Here is a 26,355-nt window from a genome sequence, read left to right as displayed (position 1 = left end):
AATGCTCTCAATTTATACTCATTTCCCAGTGTTCCTTTTCTGGGTGCCTTGAAGAAGTCTTTAGGGGTTTTAGGGTTTTGGGGATAGGAGTGGGACCATGTACTAAGATGATGCCATAGATATGTGACTTTACATCCCATAGTGCCTTTTCCATAGTATTCATTGTGCCATGGAATTGTTTGTCATTCATTTCTTTAAAGAGAGGATGAGTGATAGAATTCTAGAAGTCAATACCATGACAAAGAGTCTGGATACTGGAAGAGAAGGTACATGACTGGAAGGGGTGGACAGCTCTCCTGTTCTCACTGATGTTTTATGCTTTCATTTGTACCTAGAAATGACATGGTTGCCCCTGTAATTGTCAAAATCCTGCTTACCCAAATAAGTGCCCTCACCTATGGACTTGATTCAGATGCCATCTTTAATGATGGAGAAGCTACTTCCAAAGTCAGCTGTTCAACCCTTTAATCCAGCAGTGTTTCTACTGGGCCTATATGCTAAAGAGATCATTAAAAAGGGAAAGGGACCCACAAGTACAAAAATATTTTTAGCAGCTCTTGTTGTCATGGCAAGGAACTGGAAACTGACTGAATGCCCATCTGTTGGGGTTGAAAAAGCTATGGCTTTCAAATGTTATAGAATATTATTCTGAATGATAGGCCACCAAAAGTATTGGAATCATCTGGTCTCAATGTACTTAGTCATCAATGAGGTAATGATTACTATTATTGCTTATGGTTTGGAAAAGAAGGCTATGACAAGAGTTGTGTATTGATCTTTAATTTTTTGTTTGCATAAACCCTTTTTAATCTAATATATTTAAAATTAACCATTTTGTATTTTATAATGTTCTCTAGTTCTTATAAGGCCATAAATTTCTTTCTTCTCCACAGATCTGAGAAGTAGTCTATCTTTTGGTCTCCTAATTTGCTTATAGTTTCACCATTTATGTCTAACACAGTTCAATTTCATTTTGGCATAGGACATTAGGTGTTGATCAATGCCGAGTTTCTGCCAAACTATTTTCTGATTTCTCCAGTAATTTTTTGTCAGATAGTGAGTTCTTATTATAGAAGCTGGAGTTTTTGAGTTTATCAAACACTAGATTACTATAATCATTGATTTGTGTCTTGTGAACCTAACCTATTCCATTGATCCACTTAGCCAGTACCAAATACTTTTTAATATAGTTTTAGGTCTGGTACAACTAGGCCACCTTTATTTGCAGTTTTTCAACAATTCCCTTAAAATTCTGGAGCTTTTGTTCTTGTTATTAATTTTTCTCAGCTCTGTAAAGTAATTTCTTTTAATTTTCTAATTAATTAATTAATTAAATTAATATTTACAAAAATTTTATGCACAGGTAATTTTTCAGCATTGACAATTGCAAAATCTTTTGTTCCAACTTTTCCTCTCTTTCCCCCCTACCCCTTCCCCCAGATGGCAGGTTGACCAATACATGTTAAACATGTTAAAGTATAAGTTAAATACAATATATGTATACATGTCCAAACAGTTATTTTGCTGTACATAAAGAATCAGACTTGAAACAGTGTACCATTAGCCTGTGAAAGAAGTCAAAAATGTGGGCAGACAAAAATAGAGGGATTGGGAATTCTATGTAGTGGTTCGTAGTCATCTCCCAGAGTTCTTTCGCTGGGTGTAGCTGGTTCAGTCCATTACTGCTCTATTGGAGCTGATTTGATTCATCTCATTGGTGAAGAGGGCCACGCCCATCAGAAGTGATCATCATATAGTATTGTTGTTGAAGTATATAATGATCTTCTGGTCCTGCTCATTTCACTCAGCATCAGTTCATATAAATCTCTTCAGGCCTTGTAAAGTAATTTATTGGCAGTTTGATTAGTCTGACACTGAATAAGTAGATTAATTTAGTTACAATTGTCATTTTTATTATATTAGCTTAGCCTCCCCATGAATACTTGATAGTCTTCCAATTGTTTAGATCTGACTTTATTTGTGTGGAAAATGTTTTGTAATTGTGTTCATATAGTTCCTGACTTTGTCTTGGTAGGGAGACTCTGGGAAAGACTTTTTGTGGAATATGGGACCTTAACTGAGATTTGAATGAAGCCAGGGAAGGCACAAAGGATAGTGAAAACAGGAGAGTTCCAAGTATGGCAGACAGTCAGTGAAAAGCTTGTAATTGGAAGAGGGAGAGTCTTATACAAAAAACAGTTAGGAGGTTAGTGTTATTAGATATGTGGAGGTAATGTAGGGTATAAGAAGACCAGAAAGTTAGGTAAGAAGGAGCCAGGTGGTGAAGAGCTTTAAAAACCAAACAAAGGACTTTGTGTTTCATCACAGAACCAATGGAGTTTATTGAGTGGGAAAGTGATATAGTTAGACCTGCTCTTAGGAAGATTACTTTGGCAAATGAATGGGGGGAATGGTGGTTGTTATTTGTCCTTTGTTCTCGAAGAGGACCTTGACATCAGGGAGGTGATACCATGACCTGTAAATGAGTTGGATTTCAGTGTGGGAGGCCTGGGCAAAGTCACTTGCCTCACTTTCCTCTTCAGAGCCATCTAGATCCAGATATAGATCATGATGACTAGAAATGGCCCTGGATAGTGAGAGACTTCTTTGAGGCAGTCCCATCAGGAGGTAATTGCAGTAATCAATGCATGAGGGACAGTGTCAGGAGGGAGAAGGTGGTGAATATAAGAGATGTTCACCTTTACAAGAAGGGTGTTCCACTAGGTCAAAACAATAATTATAGTTAACGTCTATGTTTCAAAGTGCTTTATATATACTATTGCCTTTGATCCTCATTCTACCAAGTAACAATAACAATAAGAGCTAACTTGTATGTTTTCAAAGCACTGTATTCTTCATTCTTAAGGTAACTAGGTAAAAACAATAATTATAGTTAACTTGTATATTTTCAAAGTTTTTTATATATACAATTGCATTTGATCTTCATTCGACTAGATAACAATAACAATAAGAGTTAACTTGTATGTTTTCAAAGCACTGTATCCTTCATTCTTAAAGTAACTAGGTAAAAACAATCATTATAGTTAACTTGTATATTTTCAAAGTTTTTTATATATACAATTGCATTTGATCTTCATTCCACTAGGTAACAATAAGAGTTAACTTGTATGTTTTCAAAGCACTGTATCCTTCATTCTTAAAGTAACTAGGTAAAAACAATCATTATAGTTAACTTGTATATTTTCAAAGTTTTTTATATATACAATTGCATTTGATCTTCATTCCACTAGGTAACAATAAGAGTTAACTTGTATGTTTTCAAAGCACTGTATCCTTCATTCTTAAAGTAACTAGGTAAAAACAATCATTATAGTTAACTTGTATATTTTCAAAGTTTTTTATATATACAATTGCATTTGATCTTCATTCCACTAGGTAACAATAAGAGTTAACTTGTATGTTTTCAAAGCACTGTATCCTTCATTCTTAAAGTAACTAGGTAAAAACAATCATTATAGTTAACTTGTATATTTTCAAAGTTTTTTATATATACAATTGCATTTGATCTTCATTCGACTAGGTAACAATAACCATAAGAGTTAACTTCTGTTTTCAAAGTGCTTTATATATACAATTGCATTTGATTCTCATTTGATTAACAATAAACATAACAGTTAACATATATTTTCAAAGCACTTTATTTATACAATTGCATTTGGTCCTCATTTGATTAGTTAATAATAACAATAGTTAAGTTGTATATTTTCAAAGTGCTTTATATATACAATTGCTTTTGATCCTCATAATAAGTCTGTGAAGTAGGTGCTATTATTGTTCCTATCATATTTTATAGATGAGGAAATTGAGATTGAGTAGTTAAGTGATTTGTTTTAAGGTTACACAACTAGTTAAGGGACTTTAACCTTAGTGCTATGATAGAGAAAAAGAGAAAGTCAGATGGATAGAGAATTAATGAGCCTTTTTTAACTTGGGAAAAGAACATTTTTTTGGAAAGAGTGGGTAGTTGTCACACTCATAAAAGTGATCTCTTTGGTCCCATGTTGATTTAGAAAACCACAAATCAATGTTTTTAATGTTGTATTGCTTTTTAAATAATTTTAATTTCTCAGTTACCTTTTAATCTGGTACAGGTTTCCCTCTGGAGTTTTGCAGGCAGCTTGCACCTGGGGGTTATGAGTTGACACCTCTGGTTTAGGGGATAATCAAAACAAGGGTATATTGTGTATAAAGAGGGTGTAGTCCATCCCACAAAGAGTCCATTGTAAGGGGGAATCTCAAGGTAAAGCTATAACAGTCATTGAAGGAAGGAAGGGTGACACCTCCCTTTCTTCCAGCTCTCAGTGTCCTGGAACAAAGCCCCTTTCATTCTGAGCCAGGGAGGATTGTGGGATAGGGAAAAAAAGCTAGCTCTTTGACCTGAGACCTTAGCATGGCATGTCCAAAAAGGAAAGGATCCATAGTCTACAAGCTAAAAGACTGAATTCTTCATTCATACCCATGGGAAAGGCCGAAGCAGGGGGAGAGGAGAGACTATATTATACAAAAGGTTTCTTGGTCCCAGTCAGGGACTGGGACTGAGGACAGCTGGCTTTGGGGTGGAGATGAGATAAAGGTGTTTGCCTGACCTGGAGCACAGAAATGGACTTTGTCCTTTTCCTATCATCTAAGAGCCTTACCTGGCAACCACAGAGTCAACACAGCCAATATGGGAAGGAGGGGAGTCATGAGTGACCTTAGGGGGCAGAAGTAGAGGAGAATTAGAGGGAGGATTTAGAGAGACACAGAGAGGTGAAACCTAGGGGCCCAGGCACCTCAGAACAGACTTTTTTGAGGGATTTTTTTTGGTGTGGGAAGGAAGTCATTTTTAAAATTAGAGATTTATTAACCTTTGACAAACACTCAAATATCCAAAAATTGAGATGATAAAGTTCTAAATTGATTGATTTTAAAGTGCACGCTAATTTTGACAAAAACCAAAACTTGAACAAATATGTTCTTTTTGCTTCAGTGTCCTTTTCCAATCCTTTTATTCCACGTATTTCCCCATTTTTGTTGCTCGTTATTATGATTTTTAAAGAAAAGATATGAAGTCAGCATTTTGATTTTGATTTTGATTCTTCTCTTTGCTTCAAATGAGTTTTCCTATATTTCTTTGTTTCTTCATTTTTGTTATCTCTCAAAGTAGCATGGCAGATAGATAATTGGCCTTAGACGTTCAATTCTTACATATAAAAGCTGTAGGACTGTGGGACAAGAGACTGGACCACTTTCAGCCTCAGTTATCTCATCTATAAAATGGGGACACTAATATCTGTCTCATTGGATTATTCTGGGGGGCAAATATGCAAAGCACCGTGAAAATCTTAAACCACTACATAAATTATTAATATAAGCTACAGATGAGTTACTTATCTGCCTTAGTAAAAGGAAATTATTTATTTGTATCCATGCAATTACAAATTTGGACCAAAAAATAATGAAGACAAGATAAAATAAAGAGAAAATTAACATTTCAGAGCAAGATCTAGCTCTGTGCAGTCTTGGAAAAGAAATTTAACTTTTCCTTCCTTCCTTCCTTCCTTCCTTCCTTCCTTCCTTCCTTCCTTCCTTCCTTCCTTCCTTCCTTCCTTCCTTCCTTCCTTCCTTCCTTCCTTCCTTCCTTCCTTCCTTCCTTCCTTCCTTCCTTCCTTCCTTCCTTCCTTCCTTCCTTCCTTCCTTCCTTCCTTCCTTCCTTCCTTCCTTCCTTCCTTCCTTCCTTCCTTCCTTCCTTCCTTCCTTCCTTCCTTCCTTCCTTCCTTCCTTCCTTCCTTCCTTCCTTCCTTCCTTCCTTCCTTCCTTCCTTCCTTCCTTCCTTCCTTCCTTCCTTCCTTCCTTCCTTCCTTCCTTCCTTCCTTCCTTCCTTCCTTCCTTCCTTCCTTCCTTCCTTCCTTCCTTCCTTCCATCATTTTTTCAGGGCCAGATTCATTCATCTCATCTTCCTCCCCTCCCCCCCATAAACAAGTACAATCTTCTGAACACAAAAGTCATAAGCCCTCTGTACAACAGATAAATAAATCCCTATGAGAGTCAGCTCGGACCAAACACAAAGGAGGACAGTGGAATGAATGTGTCTCTGGGTCCCTTCCGAGTCTGTGCCTGGCCCTTCTGAGTCTCTCTCCAAGGCCTTCTGAGTCTGTTTCTGGTTCTGATTCTGGCTGAGGTTGTTGCAGCTTTATATGCTCTATTTTGAGTATAAACCAATCATTATATCACTAGGAAACCATTATTTGTTGTAAGATTAAATTAATTATACTGAACTAATCACCTGGTTATCACTAGATAATCATTGTCTCATCAATTCCACTGAATTAGCACCTTGTAAGAATCTTGTTTTAAGTACAGAGTTCTGGCCCATGACACAAAACTTACCTTCTTAATCTGTAAAATAGAGGAAAATGATGCTGACATCACAGGGTTATAGTGAGGATAACATTTCATGAACTTAAAAAAATGTTATTGATATTTTTTTGTTTTTCCATTACTTCTATTTTCCTCTAGATCTCCCTTCTTCCCCTTCCCAGGCTGCCATCCCTTATAACAATGAATTAAAGTGAAAAGAAAAACAAAAAAGAGAAAAAGTAAAACAAATCAATATATCAGTGATAAGAGATGCAAATAAAAATCCTGATGTCTGATCTAACAAATTGGCAAAAAATGACTCAAACTGGAATAGTCAATGTTTGAAGGATTGTCTAAGGGTAGTAACATTAATACCCTGTTGATGGATTAACTCAACCATTCTGGAAAGCAATTCGGGATTCTATAAATATAATTGATATGGCACATCCACAGACAATTGGAAAAAAAAACCTGACAATATATGTAGGGTTCTATAATTATGGATTCTACTCTCCATTCCACAAATACAAAGAAGTGGAGGGAGGGAGGTATATGGGGCCAGGCTTGTTCTGTGAAATTCAGCAACATTCATTTTTGGTTATTCCAGGGACTTTCAATTTCCATCATTATGGTCATTGTGTATGTTGTTTTCTTGGCTCTGTTCACTTCATTTTGTACCAATTCACATTTTCCATGGTTCTCTTTATTCATTATATTTGTCCATTTTTATAGCCCAGTAATATTATATTACATTCATGTACCACAATTAGTTTAATCATTCTCCAGGCAAAGGGCCTCTACTTTATTTCTAGTTCTTTGTTACTGGAAAAGATGGTGTAGATGGGGACTTATTCTTTTAAATCAATAATTTCCTTGGGATATATACCTATCAGTAGAATCCATGGACAAAAGAGTATGGATGTTTTATCCACTTTATTTGTATAGCATTAACTCTCTGGCTCCCTCTTCTAGAACCAGGAAGGCTACATCTTCCTTTTAGTATTCCACTAAAAAAGGTTGGGAATTCTCTTCTTTTTCCTATCATCTGCTTGAGATCCCATCATTCATCTTTTCAATTTTGGGGCTGGTAACTAGTACTCAAGTTTCATTGAATCGATTTGTATTGATTGCTACAATCATGTCTTCCAATGTCTCTAGGGCATACTTTTTCCCTATACCAACTCAATCTTTGGGGAAATAGGCCTAAAATTTAGATCAGTTTTTTTTTTTATAGTATTGGTTTTATCAAGCTCAGTTCCAAAGACAGGATTGCTGATGGATGAGTCCTCAATTTAGATTTGACCAATCTGGGCTCACAAGGTCATACTTTTCTCCTTGGGGTATCAATGTTGAGTTTGCTGCAGCAACCAGCCTGGATACAGACTCTGGAAAATCCTAGAGACCTTCATGAAAATCTTTTGAGGTCACTAGAATGTAAAACTCCACTCCTTTCACCTAGAAACAAAAAGACAAATGATTTAAGTCTTCGGGTTTCTTAGGGCCAAATGGGAAGGAAAAAGTCTGCAGGCCTATGTTCTTACTGTATGGTCTCTCATTGGATACCATAGATAGGGGAGTTATGAAGATCTTTTAAGGTTGACTAAGGAATAAGAGGAAGGAGTCAAAGCTGAAAGGCCCTTTGGAATCCTCCATAGACAAAGAGCAGATTAGAACCATTTACAGGAAGTCTGAACATGTTTTTTTTTTTTTTTTTTTTGAGGCTGGGGTTAAGTGACTTGCCCAGGGTCACACAGCTAGGAATTGTTAAGTGAGATCAGATTTGAAATCAGGTCCTCCTGAATTCAAGGCTGGTGCTCTATCCACTGTGCCATCTAGCTGCCCCCTGTGCAATCAACTTTTAACATATTTCTATAAGAGCAACATATTCTAAATTAAATTTTATATATTTAATTTGGAATATGTTGACTATATATGTACCTAAGTATATAAGTATATATATATTTGTATATGTGTATATGTATGTATAAAACCTAACATATTTTTACATATTTACCCACATTTATCTTTGAAATATTTAAACATATATTAATCCATAAAAATCAAACCTCAATTAATTAAATAATCTAAATGCTGGGGTGGAAAAAATCTTGACAATTAGAACAACAGATTAAATCCAGTAAAATGAAATGTAATAAGCATGCTAATTCTTGCATTAGGTTGAAGAAATTAACTAGAAAAATATAGGACAGGAGATACATGGCTGGACAGTACTTTATGTGAAAAAAAAACTGGGGGTTTTAGTGAACTGTAAACTCAATTGGAGTCATTAATATGATAGGATAAGAACTGGACAGCTGTGATTCATTGATGCAAGAAAATTCCAAATGAGCAAACCCTCCAAAGAAAGACAGCTAAGTGGGATAGTGAATAAAGAGCTGAATCTGGAGAAAACCAAAGATCAAATCCTTTCTCAAATATTTACTAGTTGATGACACTGAGTAAGTCATTTAACTTCTACCTGCATTGATTTCCTCAACTGTAAAATGGGCATGAGAATAGCACTTATCTTCCAGGATTATTATGAAGATAAAATGAGACAAAATTTGTAAAAAGATAGTGCTTATTTTCATAATTACTGTTATGAGACTATTCTGTATAAGAAATAGATGAGTCAACTAGGAAAGTTTTAATCTGGAGATGAAAAGCCTTTGGGAAGAAAACATGATAGCTTTTAAAAATTTCTATTTAAAACTATTTTATTTACGCTCTATTCTTTTGTTATATCACTATCACTGACCAATAACTCCCCTACTCAACCCTCATCAGAACCTTCCTTTGTAGCTGAGTTGCCAGGAAAAATAAATCAACATATTTAATATGAATAAAAATATATGCCTCATTCTATACCTATTGTTCATCAACAACTTTTTCACTAAGAGGCAAGACGCATGCTATATAATTTTCTTAAGAGTATTTGAAGGATTGTCATTTAGAAGAGGGAGTTAGCTTGTTCCATTTGGCTCCAGAGGAGAGGACTAGGAAAGATGGAAGAGAACGCTGAGGTAAGTAAGGTGAATGCAAAGGAAAACTTCCCAATAATTAACTGTCCCAAATTGAACTAGGTTGTCATGGAAAATAATAGCTTTTTCAAGCAGAGGCGAGGTGAGCTCTTGGAGAAGTTGTAGAGGGAATTCTTTGTCAGGTATGGACTAAAATGGGTGGCTGCTGAGTTCCCTTCTGAAGCTCAGACTTTCTGATTCCATGGGTTTAGAATATATATAAATATATATAAATAAATATATATATATACATATATATAAATATATATATATATGATAACTCTATGGAAAGTCAAAAATATCTTAACTATGGTCCAATTCAATGAATATGGAAATCTTGAATATTAATGTACCTTTATTCTTGGGGTTCAGGACAAACAATGGAAATCTAGGAGGTGTAGGAGATTGAACTGGGGAAAAAAAACAACTAAGCTTTGTGATGGAGAGAACCATCTGCATCCAGAAAGAGAAATGAAAATTGACTAAATGTGGATCACAACACAATATTTTCACCTTTTTTGTTGTTTTCTTGCTTTTTAAAATTTCCCCCCTTTTTCTTTTTTTTTTCTCTCTTCTCTTCTCTTCTCTTCTCTTCTCTTCTCTTCTCTTCTCTTCTCTTCTCTTCTCTTCTCTTCTCTTCTCTCCTCTCCTCTCCTCTCCTCTCCTCTCCTCTCCTCTCCTCTCCTCTCCTCTCCTCTTCTCTTCTCTTCTTTTTTTTTTTTTTTTTTTTTTTTGCTGAAGCAATTGGGGTTAAGTGACTTGCCCCAGAATCACACAGCTAGGAAGTGTTAAGTATCTGAGATCGTATTTGAACTCAAGTCCTCCTGATTTCAGGGCTGGTGCCCTATCCATTGCTCCACTTAGCTGCCTGATTTGATTTTTCTTGTGCAGAATGATACATGCACCTATTTAATACATATTGGATAACTTGAGGTCTAGGGGAGGGGATAGAAGGAAAGGAGGGGAAAAACTTTGGAACATAAGGTTTTATAAGGGTGAATGTTGAAAACCAACTTTGCATGTATGTTAAAATTAAAAAAAACTACCATTAAAATTTTTAAAAAGTACTAAATTTAGAGTATCTACAAAGTATTTCTCTCTTATTTTAGTTCATTTTATAAGTTTCTATTGGCTGTGTGACTATATCCTTGTCTATTGAACAGGAGCATATTCTTCTGTAGTGGTTGAAAGAGAAAAATGAAGATCTGAACTTCTGAACATTTCAATTTATTAAGCCTTGTATGGCAATTGCCTAACAAATTGAGTTTCCTATGCTTAGAGGGGAAGACAGATCTTTACATGTAAAAAACAATTAATCAAATAAGGCCAATTAATTAAAAGGAAACAATTAACCATCATGAACATTAGTCTATTTGACTTCTAATTAGAGGAAGGATAAGGAACTTTCTAAGGTGAGAGGGAGAGAATGAACAGGTACAATTTCCTAAAATCGGAAGAAGAGGTTTCCCAATTCCCCAAGTGTCTAAATCAGGGCAACGTGAAAACAATAATTGAGTGACCAATATGGGGCCAGTTTGAGATGGATAACTGTGAGAAAACTCCTTGTGTCAATCTCTGGGTCTGACTGGGTTTCTGGCCAGCCTAATTAAGGTCCTTAGTTAAAGGTCTCTAAATAGCAGGTAGAAGTGGTCCAGCTTCCCAGCCATACAGACTTAAACAATATTACAATTCCCCCTCCCCTAATTCTCACAATTGAATAATGTTGCAGATAGAAATTAGGATGGATCCATAATTGAATAGAAAGAGAAATGAGTTAAATCCAAAATTAAATCACAAGATGGAGTCAGTGTGGTTCACTAAAATCTCACCCTTATACCCTTGATGTCCTAATCCCTTTAATTGCCTCATTTCTCAGGACCCAGCTGGCCCCAAGAAACCCCAGTGCATCTTGGGAGTTGCCGGGGAGAACCTTACTGGACTCGATCTCCTTCAAGCTTGCGATATTAATTTTCTACTCTTCCCAGGGAGGATCCATGGCGTGTGGCAAAGATGGTCAAGTCCTACCTTCAACAGCACAACATTCCCCAGAGGGAAGTGGTAGATACCACTGGCCTCAACCAGTCCCACCTGTCCCAGCACCTCAACAAAGGCACCCCCATGAAGACCCAGAAGCGGGCAGCCCTGTATACCTGGTATGTCCGCAAGCAGCGGGAGGTGGCCCAGCGTAAGTAACAACCGTTGGTATCATCATATGGTGCCTTGAATTGCTTGCTTCTTTTGTGTGTATGTGTGTGAGTGGGGAGGCAGAAGAGAAAGAGCAGAGTGGCAATATTCAACATCAACCAAATCAGTGAACATTATTAAGTACCTACTATGTTCCAGGCATTGTGCTGGGTGCTGAGAATATGAAGACAAAAAGGAAGCAGTCTTTACCTTCAAGGAGATTATATTCCATGGAGAGGGTAGGGGGAAGACAGAACAAATACATATAAGTATAGTTATTCCTTCCACATTATAGTTAAGAGTATGGCACCCCCATGAACTGGAAAATCCATGTACAATTTTTTGGCTCGCCCTTCACATTAGAGAAGAGGTCTGATTTTTTTTTCTCTTATGGGGTGCTTACATATCTTATAAAATTTGGATTGATACTATATGATATTTTATATATATATATATATATATATATATATATATATATATATATATATATATATATATATATATATATATATATATATATATATATATATATATATATATATATATATATATACTTTATTTTTATTTTTTGCTAAGCAATTGGGGTTAAATGATTTGCCCAAGATCACACAGCCAGGAAGTGTTAAGTGTCTGAGGCCAGGTCCTTCCGACTCGAAGGCTGGTGCAATATTCACTCTGTCATCTAGCTATATTTTTGAGTTTCTAACCAAGGGTTCTCAAACTATGGCCCACGGGCCAGATGCAGCCACTGAGGACGTTTATGCACCCTGGGTTATGGCAAATGGGCTGAGGGGTGGAGACAGAGTGTGAGGTTTTGTTTTTATTAAAGTCCAGCCCTCCAACAGTCTGAGGGACAGTGAAGTTTAAATTTTTTTTTTTTTTAGGCTGGGGTTAAGTGACTTGCCCAGGGTCACACAACCATGAAGTGTTAAGTATCTGAGATCAGATTTGAACTCGGGTCCTCCTGAATTCAAGGCTGGTGCTCTATCCACTGCACCACCTAGCTGCCCCGAAGTTTAAGTTTAAGGACCACTATTCTAAACTTTTTAAATGTCATCTATTGGCATTCACAAGTCATCTGCAGCTTCTGCAAAACTCCCTCTAAATTCTCATTTAATTTCTTATACTGACCTGTGATACATCAAACCGTGATGAGGAAAGTGGTGATGTGGAAGGGATACTTGTATGTAATAATAAGAGTTGTATGTAATAATAATGCAATTAGGAAGCATTTATAATAGAGCTTTAAGATTTAGAATGCTTTAATGTTACCCAATTTGAACCCCACAACAATCCTATGAGGTAGATATTGTTATTATCCCCATTTTAAAGATGAGAAAATTGAGCCTGAGAAATGTTAAATGACATGCCTGGAGTCATGTAGCTATGTATCTGAGGCAGGATTTGAACTCAGATGTTCCCAACCCCAAGCTCAGTCCACTATGCTTCCTACTTGACTGGCACATAGTACAAAATTAATTGGTGGGAGGGCAGCAAATGGCATGATAGTGGAATTTCATGCAGAGAATAGGTTAGGTGGGGGGATATTTGGAGGCTGGGAGCTCTTTATTGTCCCTCCATGAATATTTCCTATTTCTTCTACTCAGGCAGTTTGGAGATGGGACTAAGAATAGGCAGGGTTCAAGGCCCACCGCTGTATCTCTAGGGCCTGAATCCACTGTCCAGAAACTATTTTCAGTATTCCTAACTTGTGGTTGCTTATCCCTCTTTAGGAAGGAGCAGAAGAGTTAGGTCTTTCTCTAGAGATGATCTGTCTGATCTCTTTCTGGACCTTCAGGAAAAAGATGGGCAGATGTCCACCTTATTTAAAGGCCCATAGGTAGTGGAGGGCAAACAGGGACCCAAAGTCCAGGGTCTAAGGTCTGCTCACAATTCCACATGTCCACAGAATTCACGCACGCGGGACAGGGCGTACTGGCTGAGGAGCCCATGGGAGACGAACTGCCCACCAAGAAAGGGAGGAGAAATCGTTTCAAGTGGGGTCCGGCCTCTCAGCAGATCCTGTTCCAGGCTTATGAAAGGCAGAAGAATCCCAGCAAGGAGGAGAGGGAAGCTTTAGTAGAAGAGTGCAACAGGTAAAGGCTTGCAGAGCTTAAGGATCTGGTCTTCCTTCTTGTCACTGTCCCTGGTGCTGATCCACTTATTGTCTGAGTTCTTGAAAGAACGAGGAATTACTCACACTCTTTGTTTGTTTCTTTCTTTCTCTTCCTCTCTTCCTCTCTCACTCTGTTTCTTTCCTTCTTCTTTTTCTCCTCCTCCTCCTCTTCCTCCTCCTCCTCCTCCTCTTTCTTCTCCTCCTCCTCCTCTTTCTCCTCCTCCTCTTCCTCCTCCTCCTCCTCCTCTTTCTTCTTCTCCTCCTCCTCCTTCTTCTGACTTACACTTTCTAGAAAAATATTCCAGACACAAATCCAGAAGAAGCTAATTTCTTTTTTATTTTCTAGTAAATTTATTCATTTTAACACATTTAATTGAATATAACACACAATTAACACACACACATTTAATACACATTTAATAACATGAGAGAAAAATCAGAGCAAAAGAGGAAAACCTTGGGAGAGATGAAAAAATGGGGGAAAAGTGAACATAGCATGTGTTTATTTACATTCAGTCTCCTTATTTCTGGATGTAGATGGTATTTTCTGTCCAAAGTCTATTGGGATTGCTTTGGAGGAAGTTAATTTCTAATCTTGGGATCTCTTTGGTTTTTTTCCCTTCTCTTCCTGCCTCTTTCCCCCATTCCACCCCCAAATTCCCAACAGGGAGAACTGACAATTTGTCAGCCCATCCACTTCTCTTCTAGAGAAGGAGTGGGGTCTCCTCCTCCCCCTCTGCAAGTAGTTATCTTACACTTTTCAGGTCCCTGCATACAAGCTTGCTGGCATATAATCCTAAACCGTAGCTGTCCTGATGATCCAAGGTGCTCTGTTTGGCCCCAGAACCAGAACCAGAACCAGAAGGATTGGAAGGAACTTATTAAAATGTAGTTTTCCTTACTATAAGAGGAAAACTTCCTAACCCCAATCCTGGTCTTCTTTAGGAAATAATAGACTTTCCTTCCCCATTTCCCAGGGCTTCTTGATCAGATTAGGGTTAGACTAGGGAGCCTCTGAAGTTCTTTCCCAAGCTGAGGATCTGAGAATCTCAAGTGAAAGGAGTGAGAAAGGAATAGGAAGGGCTCCAGCAGTGAGGTGTCTATCTAGGTAAGCTAAGGACAGGTTGATGAGGGGGGGTTTGCCCCTTTCCTCCCTCCTCTGTCCTTCCACAATTCCCACTGTGGAGCTCACTGGGCCTGGTTGATGCTCCCACAGGGCCGAGTGCATCCAGAGAGGGGTCTCCCCATCACAGGCCCAGGGTTTGGGCTCTAACTTGGTCACCGAGGTGCGTGTCTACAACTGGTTTGCCAACCGGCGGAAAGAAGAGGCCTTTCGACATAAGCTAGCCATGGACACGTTTAGCGGGCCTCAGCCTGGCCCTGGCCCTTCACTGTCAGCCCATGGCTCCCCGGGCCTCCCTCCCCCTTCCATCTCTCCCAGCAAAGTCCATGGTAAGTGCTGACATGGTAATGTGGAGGGGGGGACATTTGTGTGGAGGAGGTAGACATGGGTCTGGGAAGGATGGATAAGAGATAGGCTGAGCGTCATCTTCACCCCTCCCACTCAGCTACAGGTGTACGATATGGCCAACAGCCGACAAGCGAGGCAGAATCGTCGGGGGGCAGCGGCCACGGAGGGGGCAGCATGGTAACAACCCCCACCGTCCTGCACCAGATATCCCCCCCAGGACTGGAGCCCAGTCACAGCCTGCTCAGCACAGATGCCAAGCTGGTGAGTGCCAGCTCACCCAGAGCCTTCCTTCTGGCTTACTTGGAGCCAGGATCACTCCCTCCCCCTTCCTCCGCTCCAGGAATAATAAGGCCGCTTGGTGCACCTGACACTCCTTTGAGGTAGGTATCAGCTTTTTACAGATGAGGAAACTGAGGCTCAGAGAGGGCAGCTGGAGGAAGAGGTCAGATTGAGTTCCGTACTGACTGCCAGGATCTCATTCCTTCTCTTATATCATACTTATTATAGAGGAAGCGCTACCCATAGCACCTTTTTCTGCTCTAGTAGGAAGGCCTGGGACCGTCTAGGGGAGCCTCCTTGGCAGACCGTTAGCTCAACTCAATTCAACAAGCATTTAAGAGCCTACTGTATACAAGTCACTATGTGTGCAAGGCAGTGCCTGCCCTTAAGGAACTTCTGTTCTCCTGGGGTTCGTAGATAGTTATTAAAAGGAAACATCAATCATTCGTTCACTTAGTCGTTCAATGAATCAATAAGCATTTGTTAAGTTGTCCCATAGCTGTGCTAGGGGGAAAAAAGATAACAAATGAAACAGTGTTAGCCCACAACGAGCTTACTCAAAAATGTTGGCTTGTGCCCACAACTGCAGAATGTACCTACCCCAGTTCTCGGGGCTATTTCTAAGTCTGGCAATCTGTTCCTTCTCTCTAAAGGAAACAAAGAGGCAGAGGGCTGTGTCCCCTTAGCTGCTCTACACTGGGGCAGTCACCAAAGCAACAATAATTATGTAAGGAAAAATGATATAAGAAAAATAAATTTTTTTTGGTATAATAAAAATAGCTTTTAGGAAAAAATAAAAGAATGAAATAAATGAAGGATAAAATTGTTGTGGAATAAAAAGAAGCTTTGAGAAAAAAAAGGATAAAGTAAAAGAGAAAATAAAAAAATATATATATATATTGCATAATAAAAGTAGCTTTTAGAAAAGCAGATTAACAGATTGGTAAATGTATCACCAGGGGGGTTCTGGTGAGAGCTTCCCTTTAGTAACATAAATTCAGCACCTAGGCTACAACACACGCTCTTAAAGAACTAATACATGTCAGACATAGGACTTGAACCCAAACTGTGAGGTCATATTGTCTCCCAATAATGTCCTTTCTAATTTTAAAAGTACTTTTCTTTCAACAACCTTGTGAGAGACACAGTAAAAAGGCTGATTATTCCTGCATTAGAGAAAAGAACATTGAAATACAGAGAACAGAAGTGACTTGGCCACAATCATAAAGATAGTGAGCATCAGCAACAGGAATCAAGAGGCAGATGGACCTTTTGGGCCATGTCGGGTTTCATAGGGTTGTGAGAGAGAAAGGATCCTAAAGAATTTAGAGCACCACTAGGGGCACCACACTGCAAAGTCACTAATCTTCCTGAGTTCAAATCCGGCCTTGGACCCTTAGTACCCTTGTGACTCTGGGTAAGTCATTTCACCCTTTTTGCCTCAGTTTCCTCATCTGTAAAGTGAGCTAGAGAAGGAAATGGCAAAACACTTTGCCAAGAAAATCCCAAATGGGACCACCGAGTCAGACATGACTGAACAATAAAGAACACATAACCTAACTCTTTACCCATGAGGAAACTAAAGTCCAGAGACAGAGGTTTGTCCAGGGTCATACAGATAGTTGACCTGGAGTTTGAACCGAAGGCTCATGTCTCCAAATCCAGTGTTCTTTCTATTGGACCATTCTTTCCTGCAAGGGAAACTCTCTTAAAGGGTGGTATTGCCCCAGAGCAGGGTTAGAAACAGGCTTGGAGTTAGTGGGCCTGGGAGAAGCCCCCCCCTCAATCCCCAATTGTAGGCACATGAAGTGTTCCAAAGGAAAGAGGTTGTAAAGTGGGGGAAAGAGAGGTGCTGGGGAGATGGTGGGCATGCCTCCCTTGGGTCTTATGAGCTGCACTCCTCTCCCCCCCTCGCCATCTTGGTGGTTCTCCATATTGATTGTGGTGCTCTTTCTCTTCCTGTGCAGGTCTCAGCATCTGGGGGGACCCTTCCCCCTGTCAGCACCCTGACTGCTCTGCACAATTTAGAGCCAACGCCCCCAGGGATCAACCAGCAGCCCCAGAATTTGATCATGGCCTCCCTCCCTGGGGTCATGGCCATTGGGGCAGGAGAGCCTTCTTCCTTAGGCCCCACCTTCACCAACACGGGAGCTTCTACCTTGGTCATTGGTGAGTTGGAGTCAGAATGAGGGGAATAGAGGGGTGAAGACACAGCTTCCCAAAGATCTAGCTAGCTAATATGTAGACTATCAGAGCTGTGAGGGGCCTTTAGAATATGGGATGTCAGAGCTGGGAGGGATCTTAGAACAGGGAATATCAGGATTGGAAGGGCCTTTAGAACAGGAAATGTCAGAGCTGGGGGGGGGCCTTGGAACAGGGGATGTCAGAGCTGGGAGGGATCTTAGAAGAGGGGATGTCAGAGCTGGGAGGGGCCTTAGAGACTATCTTTTAATATTAAAAATAAAGAAACAGAAGCCCAAACAGTGGAAGTGACTTTTCTCAGATCACACAGGAAGCAAATAGAAGAGTTGGGACGCCCACTCGTAGGCCAGTGCTTTTCCTTTACACCATACAAACTCTTGTTTCTCACACTTGGGAGAAAGGAAAGTTGAAAAAAAGGCTTTTCCTGGACACGAGGTCCCAATGTAAAAGCCCTCAAAACAGGGATGGTGGACTACTGTGGACCAGGAGACAGAACTTGTTTTGAGGTCAAAGGATCTCCGTTGCATCCCAACATGGCCGTTTAATCTCTCTGGGCCTCAATTTCCCCATCTGTAAAATGAGGGAGTTCTTGGAGGTCTCTGAGCAAAGGCTGGATGGTGATTTGTTGGAGAAACTGAGAAGGGAATTCTTGCTCAGGCCTGGGTTGGACTCCGTGACTTTCAGAGGCCTTTCTGACACAAATTCTGCGATTATCCATGAGAAATCCAGATAAAGGGCTTCAGGGAGAGAGACCACTTCCAGCAGGCTTCAAGGGGGAGCTTTTAATGTTGAACTTGGAAGAAGAGGATTGCCCCGTGTGATATGGTGGCCAGCCAAGCTGAGGAGACCTTGAACTGCACTCAAAATGTCTTCCTCCCCCTCCTTCTGGGTGCTCCCTTGGTTTGCTCACCTACGGAGGACTGTTAGTTCTGGGCTCTATGGCTTAGGGGAGAAATGAGGAGTCAAAAGACCTTGAGCTTTTCATATCCTATGAAATTCAATGAGAGAATCTGGGAGTGTTTAATTTTCTAGAAGAGAAGGCCTGAGTGGGGGTGGGGATACAAGGACTGTCTTGCAGGATTTGAAGAGCTGCCATGTCATTGTTGGGGAAAGGCTGGAGTTGCTGGGTGTAATGTAGATATTTTTCTTAAGGTACATGATGGGCTAGCTGGTTTCTGATTTTTTTTTTTTTTTTTTTTTTTTTTTTTTGCTGAGGCAATTGGGGTGAAGTGACTTGCCCAGGGTCACACAGCTAGGAAGTGTTGAGTATCTGAGAGCAGATTTGAACTTGGGTCTTCCTGATTTCAGGTGCTCTATCCACTGCACTCCCTAGCTGCCCCCTGAGATTTTCTCCAAGTCTGATACGCTAGGATTTCAACAGGCAGAGACAAAGAGAGGTTGCCTTCAAGATGTTTAAACCATTCTGGGGAGAGCTAGGACATGGCTGTGAAAGGGAGTAATGGGAGATTTGGCTCGAAAGAGAGGTTGAGTCCATACTGAGTCTTCTATGTCAGACTAGAGAATCTGGGTTTAATTAGGAGAAATCAGGAGCCACTGAAGGTAATTGAGCCTCAGAGTGACCCAGTCTATGCCTTATGAAGACAATTTTGGCAGCTGTATGAAGGATGATTTGGAAAGAGGAGAGAATGGAGTAATTACGTTATCCAGATTTCCAGGTGATATTAGATTGTTCTAAATGATTGCAAGTTGCGCCTGGGGGCTCCTGCAGGGGCCCTTTGGGTTCTGGACTCTAGAGTGTTTGGATATACCTGACTCTGCTGGATATGAAGTCAGAAGATGAACAGAAGTGGGTTCTACTTCTCTTTGTCCCTCTTGTGTTCTAGGTTTAGCCTCTAGCCAAGCTCAGAGCGTGCCCGTCATCAATAGCATGGGGAGCAGCTTGACCACCCTGCAGCCTGTCCAGTTCTCCCAGTCACTGCATCCCTCCTATCAGCAGCCTCTCATGCAGCAGGTGCAGGGTCACATGGCCCAGAGTCCCTTTATGGCCACCATGGCCCAGCTTCAGAGTCCTCATGGTAAGGGCCCAGTCCCCCGACTCCCTTCCTCTTCCTCTTCCAGTGATGGTTGTGGGGAAGGGCTGCGAAGTCCCAGGAGTCTCAGTGATAGAGGGTGCCCTTTCCCACTTGAATCAGTCCAGTGCTCGAGTGGGATTCTGGTTCTTAGTGCCGGACAAAATTAGAAGTATTACAAAGGACCATTGCTCAGTTCCTTTAGGGATGGTCGAGGGGCTTCATCTCCAGCCCTCTGCCAGCAGAAAACTCTTTGGGCCATTCATTGCTTGGATCCACTCAGAAAAAAACATGGCGCCCCTGCCAAAGCGGGGCCTTGGGTCCCCATATTTTCTGTAACTTTCGTTCCTCCACAGCCCTTTACAGTCACAAACCGGATGTTACTCAGTACACACACACGGGTCTCCTCCCCCAGACCATGCTCATCACGGACACCGCCAACCTCAGTGCACTGGCCAGCCTGACGCCCACCAAGCAGGTAAGCCTGAAGGGCCCACAGTTCTCGCCCCGGCCGCTGCCCACAGTCCTGATGCCCCTGGCTCCTGCCTCAACGGCCTCTTCTTCCTTAGGTGTTCAGCTCAGACTCGGAGGCCCCCAGCGAGTCCGGCTTACACACGCCTGTGTCTCAGGCTTCCACCATCCACATCCCTAACCAGGACCCAGGTATCTAGCGCCTGCAGCGGGGACATCGCCTCAGCACCAGCCCGGCTGGTGAGGGATGTTCCATGTGCCCGCCCGGCCCCTCTGCTGGGATCGCCCAAGGGCCAGACGTTTGCTGGGAGGGAATCAGGAAGAGCTGAGTTCCAACCAGTCTCAGATATTTAGCTTAAGGCTGTGGGGAGGTTGTGTCATTGTGCCTCAGTTTCTTCCTCTGTATAATGGGTGGCAGGAGGTCCGGCCTGGGGAGTGGGCAGGGGTGCAGGGAAGCTGCAGCTCACCAGCCACACTTGCCTCTACAGTCTCCTCCAGCAGCCTGGTGCTGTACCAGGGCTCGGACTCCACCAACAGCCACAGCCAGCTCCTGTCCTCCAATCACGGCGTCATCGAGACCTTCATCTCCACACACATGGCGTCTTCCTCTCAGTAACCACGGCAACCACTCCCAAGGGCCTGGGCTCTGTTGGGGATGGGAATTGCTTGCTGAAGGGGCTGAGAGAAGCCAGAGCCCCTTGGACTCTCCTAACCTCCATTGCCCCGTGGGACAAGGACCTTTGGGAAAACTTTAAGAAGCTCAGTGGCAGAAGGGAATCCTGCAGACCTTGACGCCAACTCTTTCCTGCCAACTTTGAAGGGTCATAGGGTGTGAGAGCTGGAAGCAGCCTCGGGGATCTAGTCCCACTCCACCTCACAGAGGGGGTGAAGGTGGTTGTTCCTTGGGCCATGTGGCTGGGACCCCACCGGGGCCTCCGATCCTTCCCCTCACGCCCCACCACCTGGGGGATCCCATCAGCAGGTCTCTGGGCCCACCTGTTTCCTCAAACTCAGTCTCCCTGGCCAGTGTCAGAGCCAGACCAGGTGACAGGGCAGGGCAGGATGCGGCCATCCAGGATCCAGGTGCAGCCACCAGCCTCGTGCCCACACACGAGTCTCTGAGCTCGGCCCAGCCTCCCCAGCCGCAGGCAGACAGGGTGGCTCAGGGGGCGGGCCCCTGCCCAGGCACGTTCCGCAGCCATCCGGCCAAGTCTGGCCGCTCGCTTTCTGGATGGCTCCTGGGCAGCCTTATTCTGCCATCTCCTTCCAGCCACGGCTTTTTGTTCCTCTGCCCAGGCCCATCGGGCACTTCTGTGTTAACCTTGGCTCCCCTGGCAGAGGGAGGCCCCACTTCCCCCCTTCACTCCCCGTGGGCTCCCCTGCCAGGAGCCCAGGCCCTGGCAACATTGTGATCGAGGGAGACCTGGGCCGGGCATGGAGACTGGACTATGTGGGGAGGCAGCTCCAGCTGGGCTGAAAGCAGAGGAGGGAGTCCCCAAACTGAACCTCTGCTCCCAGAAGCCAACATTGCTCCCGAATGGGAAGTGGCCATCCATCCTCAGGACTCACAGCGGACCAAGGCCTGCCTTTGGGGCGAGGCTGCTTGGGCTCTGGTCACATTCACAGCACATACCACCTGTGCTTGTGGGGACCTACGGGGCTTGTGGGGACCCCCGGCTCCTGCACGGGCACAGGAAGGGAACGAATAGGACACAAATCTCTTGCTGCTTGCTCCCAAGCAGGGGAGGAGGAGTCTATAAATCTATGTATTTAACTTTCAGCTGGAGTGCTGTGTTCCTTCAGCCTGCCTTGGGAGGTGGGGGCAGGAGGTAGGGCTGGGGGGAATTCTGGGGGGGGGCAGGAGGCAGGGCTGGGAGGGGATTCTGGGGTGGGAGCCATGCTCAGAGGGGGCCCAGGGAAGTTCTCAGTAATGAGAACAGCCTGATTTCGAAACAAGCCTTTATAAGCTCCCATGGTGCTATGCCAGACTCCTTACAGATATTCTACAGTTATTTCTCATACATTACAGTCTGGGAGGCGGAGGGGAGGTGACTTGGCTAGAGTCACCCAGCTAGGACGCATCTGAGGCACCATGGTGCTCCCTAGCTGCCTCAGGGGAAGATGGTGACTCCATGAGGTCATGGACCAATCCCAGCGACAGGGTCCCAGAGAGCCCCATTGCACACAATAATCCTTCAGAGTCAGTTATCCCGACCCCCAAGTCTTGCAGGATCATACTTTCAGGGACTCCAGAAGCCCAAGACTTGCATTATTATTATTATTATTATTATTTTCTAGTTTTACAATTGAGGAAACTGAGGTTGGCACAGGGTTGCACTCGCCAACTGGATTTCAACTCAGACCTTTCTTTCTCTGGCCCAGCAGTCCCTATGGCACTCCCAGGCCTTACTGCTGGTTTCCAAATGTCTCTGGGGTATACAATGCACCCTCCATGCTGTCTGATTGGGGCACAGGACAGGGGGACTAGCCTCTCCCTAGTTCTGCACTCGATGCTTCTCTCAAGGTAGTTTAAGGCTTTAGGAGCATTTCTCGTGTCACCCTAGGGGTGCAGTATTTCCACAAGTTCCAAATCATGGGAACAACCCTTTATACTTTTTTTTTTTAAGAATGGGGAAGGTGGACGGCTATGAGAGAACAAATGAACGTAAGGGAAACCTGAGCAGATGCACAGCCCCTCAGGGGTCAGCGGGCCTAGAGTGAATCGCTCAGCAGAGCGCCGAGCCAAGAACCCATGGGGGCTAGGACTGGATGACCCAAGATCCAGGTCCCCTGATTCTTTGCTTGCATACTTATGGTTGACAGGGAACTCACCTCCTTTCAAGGCAGCTCTGCTCTTGCTGTATTTCTTGTCTTTATAGAATTAAACACTTCTAGAAAATGAAAAGCTGGAAGTTTTCAGAAAACTCCTATATTTTTTTCAGAAAACAAATTTTAAAAAAGTCCCTGGGGACTTGTAGGGCTGGGAAGTGTGGGGAGGAGGGGGAATGTCCCTAGTAATGTCAGAGATTCCTGCCCCAGGCACGGCTGCTCAGAAGCCTCTCCAGCCACTTCCTCCCCACCTCCCCCGCAATGCTCAGAGAAGCAGCTGCTTGGAGTTGGTGTGCCAGGTGCCCAGGCCAATCTCGTGTGGCTGAGGGCTGTGAATAGTCCCAAGGGTGCAGATGGTGGCCCAAGGTGGCCTCCTGGTGCTTGGCTACGCCTGCGGCACTGTCAGAAAGAGAAGAATAGCCAGAGGCCAGAGGCACACAGGGCAAGGTTCCCAGGGCTGGAGCAGCGGGGGCAGCTTGACAAGAGTCACTCGGTGGCTACTCTGGAGGCCTGGCCCTTCTGCCTAGGGCAGGGCTCGCTCTCCTTCCAGTTTTTCTTCTTTTTCTTTTTCTTTTTCTTTGTGGGGAGTGTTGCATGGCCCCCATTGGGCCGGACCTTGCTGCCTGGCTGCTCCTCCGTGGTCACTCTAGGACCCGCTTCCTTGTCCGGCCTGGCCTGCGGCTGCTTTGGCGCTTGTTCCTTCGCTGCGGACGCCAGCATGGGCTGAGCTCCTTGTCGCAGAATGTCCCCAGCGGACACAGCTGCTTCCTGGCATCGCCTCCATTCATCCCCGCTGTCCGACTCACTGCTATCAGAGGGTTGGAGTCAGGTCTTTTGGAGAAGAGGTCGGCCCTCCTGGCCCCCTGGCCCCCCACCCCATGGGTTGAGCTGGGCCCTTCATCTGGGCTGATCACCCAGCCTGGCAGACCCTTTATCCTGCACAGGTCTCATGTGAGGCCTGTGGGGAAAGCGCTTTACCAAGCCCCAAGTGTCCCAGCAATGGGGGCTGCCAGGACGACTTCCTTAGGCCGGCTCTGAGCGGGGGCACATGGAGCGACGGGCACTCACCTGGAACTGGACGGAGGCCGCTTTCTGCTTATGGTGGGAGGACCGGCCTCCTTCTTTGGGCTGCCCGGGACAGACGTAAAGAAGAGGCGGAAGCCTGCAAAGAGCAATGTACCAGAGTGAAGCCTGAGGAGGGCTGGGGCAGGCTGGGCACCAGGCCCGGGTCACAGGGTCCGAGCTCGGGAAAGGGCACTCACCATCGTCCTCCCCGGCGTCCTTCTGCACGGGAGCCCGCAAAGGTCTGGGGCTGGATTCTGAAATGGTGATGCAGCTAAAGGGGAGAGAAGGGCAATGACTGAGCTGGAAACCCTTAGCCCAGGCCTGGCTGTCGGAGGCCAGACGAAGAGCTGGTGGTCAGCAGGGCCCCTGCCCTCTGTGCCTGTCTTCAGGGTGATCAGACAGAGCAAGGGGAGGGCGAGCAAGCGCTCGGTCAGGGCCAGTCCCAAGAAGGTCTGAGTGGCAAAAGGAGACGGGGATGGTCTTGCAGCTGGCCCCAGAGCCGGGACAAGCAGCTGCCAGGCCTTCCTCTGAGCTGCTGACCTTGGCCAGGCCCTTCTCAGGGGCCCGGAGCGTTCTAAGGCTGCGGAGTCAGGCGGGTATGTGCCCCCAAGGGGCCCTTCCGACCACTGGGAGGTCCAAAACGGAAAATGGCAGGACGGCTCCTCTCTACAAGCAGAGGCAAAGCAGCTGCGAGTTCATCCCCACAAGCGGGTCCTGCCCCGAACAGTGCGGGAGGTTGGGACCCAGTTTGGCCGGGGCACACGGTCAGAAGGGGAGGCCCCTCCCACCCTCCATCGGAAACCGCGCTGCCAGCCTCTGGGTGCCGGGGCAAGGGTTGGGGGGGAAAGACCAGGCCCCTCGGGGGCTCCGTCCTCGTTACCTGTCCAGAAAGGCTCCCAGCTTTTTGGCCACGTGAAGCCGGAACTCCGGAAGTGGTCTGCAGCTCGTTCCCATCCTGCTCGTGCTCGTCCGCCTTCTGTCTGTGAGGTTCATAAAGGAGCCTCCTCACCCAGGGGCTCGGGAGACCCTCCCACACCGACCCCTCCCCCTCCGCACACCAGAGACCCCGCGGACGCACCTGAGGCTCGGGCGCGCTGCGGCCAAAGAGTCCGGAGCTGGGACATCTGCGGGAAGAAGAGGAAGTGAGGCGGCTGGGAGGAGGGCAAGAGGACCAGGCTGTTCCCCCGCCCCCGCCCCAGCATTCTAGGTTCCAGAACCTGACAGCCGCTCGTGCCCCGCCCCCCAATAACAGCCTTTTATTTTCAGAATACTTGCACCACTCCCCCTGCAAAACCTCGGAGCCAAGTCTTCTCCTTCCCTTCCCGCCCCCAAACAGCCAGAGATCCCATGAGGACAAACAGGGGCTGCTAGGCTCGGTGCCGGGTTCTAGATGAGAGAACCCGCGAGGGGAGGGGGAGGGGGGAGCCCGTTGTGCAGGGCTCCTCCGGGAGCACCGGAGCCAGGCAGACGCACGCGGAGCTGCCCCGGCGCTCGGACCCTTTAGAACCCCACTTAAGTACGCCGCGGAGCGGGGCACACGGGCTCTACCTCCAGCTCCAGGCCTTGGATCTCCGACAGAGAGGGAAGGGCGCAGGGCAGTCCCGAGCCCGGATCCTGACACTTATCCTTATCCCGGACCTCCCTGCACTCGCGTATCTCACGGCCCTGCCTCAGTTTCCCCATCTATCAGAAGAGAAGGCAGTCCGGCAGGCGCGTCCCAAGGCCCTGCCTCGGTTTCTACCCGTCAGAAAAGAAACGCGGACTTTGCAGCCTCTCCGCTCCCCGGCATTTTCTGGCTCTATCTTCACCTTCCCCAGGGGGAGGGTCCCACTCCCCCGCCCACCCAGCAGCTCGATCGGCCTGCGCAGGCGCATCAGGCTCCTTCTCTTCTCTTCCGCCCGTCCTCGGGGATCCCTACCCTGTGTCCGCTCCGGGCGCGGCCCCAAGCCCCAGGCCGGCAGGGCCGCCTCCCTGCACCGCTGCAGCTCCTCGGCGTCGCTGTCCTCGCTGCTCTCGCTGTCGCTCACGCTACCCCTGGGCGCAGCCATCTTGGTCCGCTGCAATGCATTGTGGGTCACTTTTCCTTTTCCTCATATTCTCCCACAGCCCACACGTGAGCGGGGAACGCGCAGTGCATTTTGGGGATTGTAGTTCTCCGGCTCGGAATCCAGGGGCCCCGCGGAGCATCGCAGAGTCCAACTCAGACGATAGTGGTTCGCCATTTCCTTCTTTGGCGCATTTTGTAGATGAGGAAACTGAGGCACACAGGATGAAGAGACTTGCCCAGGATCACCCAGTTAATAAGTGTCCGAGGCTGGATTTGAACTC

General features: G+C 44.8%; 2 protein-coding genes across 2 annotated transcripts in view; one reads left to right on the top strand and one right to left on the bottom strand.

Moving 5' to 3' along the window:
- The window catches only part of HNF1A (HNF1 homeobox A), a 33,554-nt gene extending 10,516 nt beyond the window's left edge, over nt 1-23,038 (top strand). Inside the window, exons 2-10 of the mRNA XM_074296011.1 lie at nt 11,366-11,565; nt 13,474-13,660; nt 14,897-15,132; nt 15,249-15,412; nt 17,398-17,599; nt 19,477-19,668; nt 20,019-20,140; nt 20,232-20,325; nt 20,622-23,038. Coding sequence (XP_074152112.1) covers nt 11,366-11,565; nt 13,474-13,660; nt 14,897-15,132; nt 15,249-15,412; nt 17,398-17,599; nt 19,477-19,668; nt 20,019-20,140; nt 20,232-20,325; nt 20,622-20,749 — 1,525 coding nt within the window. The 3' untranslated portion in view covers nt 20,750-23,038. The remainder of the gene's footprint in view (nt 1-11,365; nt 11,566-13,473; nt 13,661-14,896; nt 15,133-15,248; nt 15,413-17,397; nt 17,600-19,476; nt 19,669-20,018; nt 20,141-20,231; nt 20,326-20,621) is intronic.
- Nucleotides 23,039-23,046: 8 nt separating this feature from the next.
- C1H12orf43 (chromosome 1 C12orf43 homolog) lies at nt 23,047-26,099 on the bottom strand. The gene is given in 7 exon segments (XM_074295997.1): nt 23,047-23,770; nt 24,031-24,124; nt 24,225-24,298; nt 24,908-24,957; nt 24,959-25,007; nt 25,106-25,151; nt 25,946-26,099. Coding segments are annotated over 7 exon segments (765 nt in total). The 5' UTR covers nt 26,076-26,099; the 3' UTR covers nt 23,047-23,448.
- Between the last annotated feature and the right edge of the window lie 256 nt (nt 26,100-26,355).

The sequence above is a fragment of the Sminthopsis crassicaudata genome, chromosome 1 (genome assembly GCF_048593235.1).
Source record: "Sminthopsis crassicaudata isolate SCR6 chromosome 1, ASM4859323v1, whole genome shotgun sequence".
Lineage (NCBI taxonomy): Eukaryota > Metazoa > Chordata > Mammalia > Dasyuromorphia > Dasyuridae > Sminthopsis > Sminthopsis crassicaudata.
Note: the sequence above shows the minus strand (reverse complement) of the source record. Positions and strands in the feature narration are given on the sequence as shown.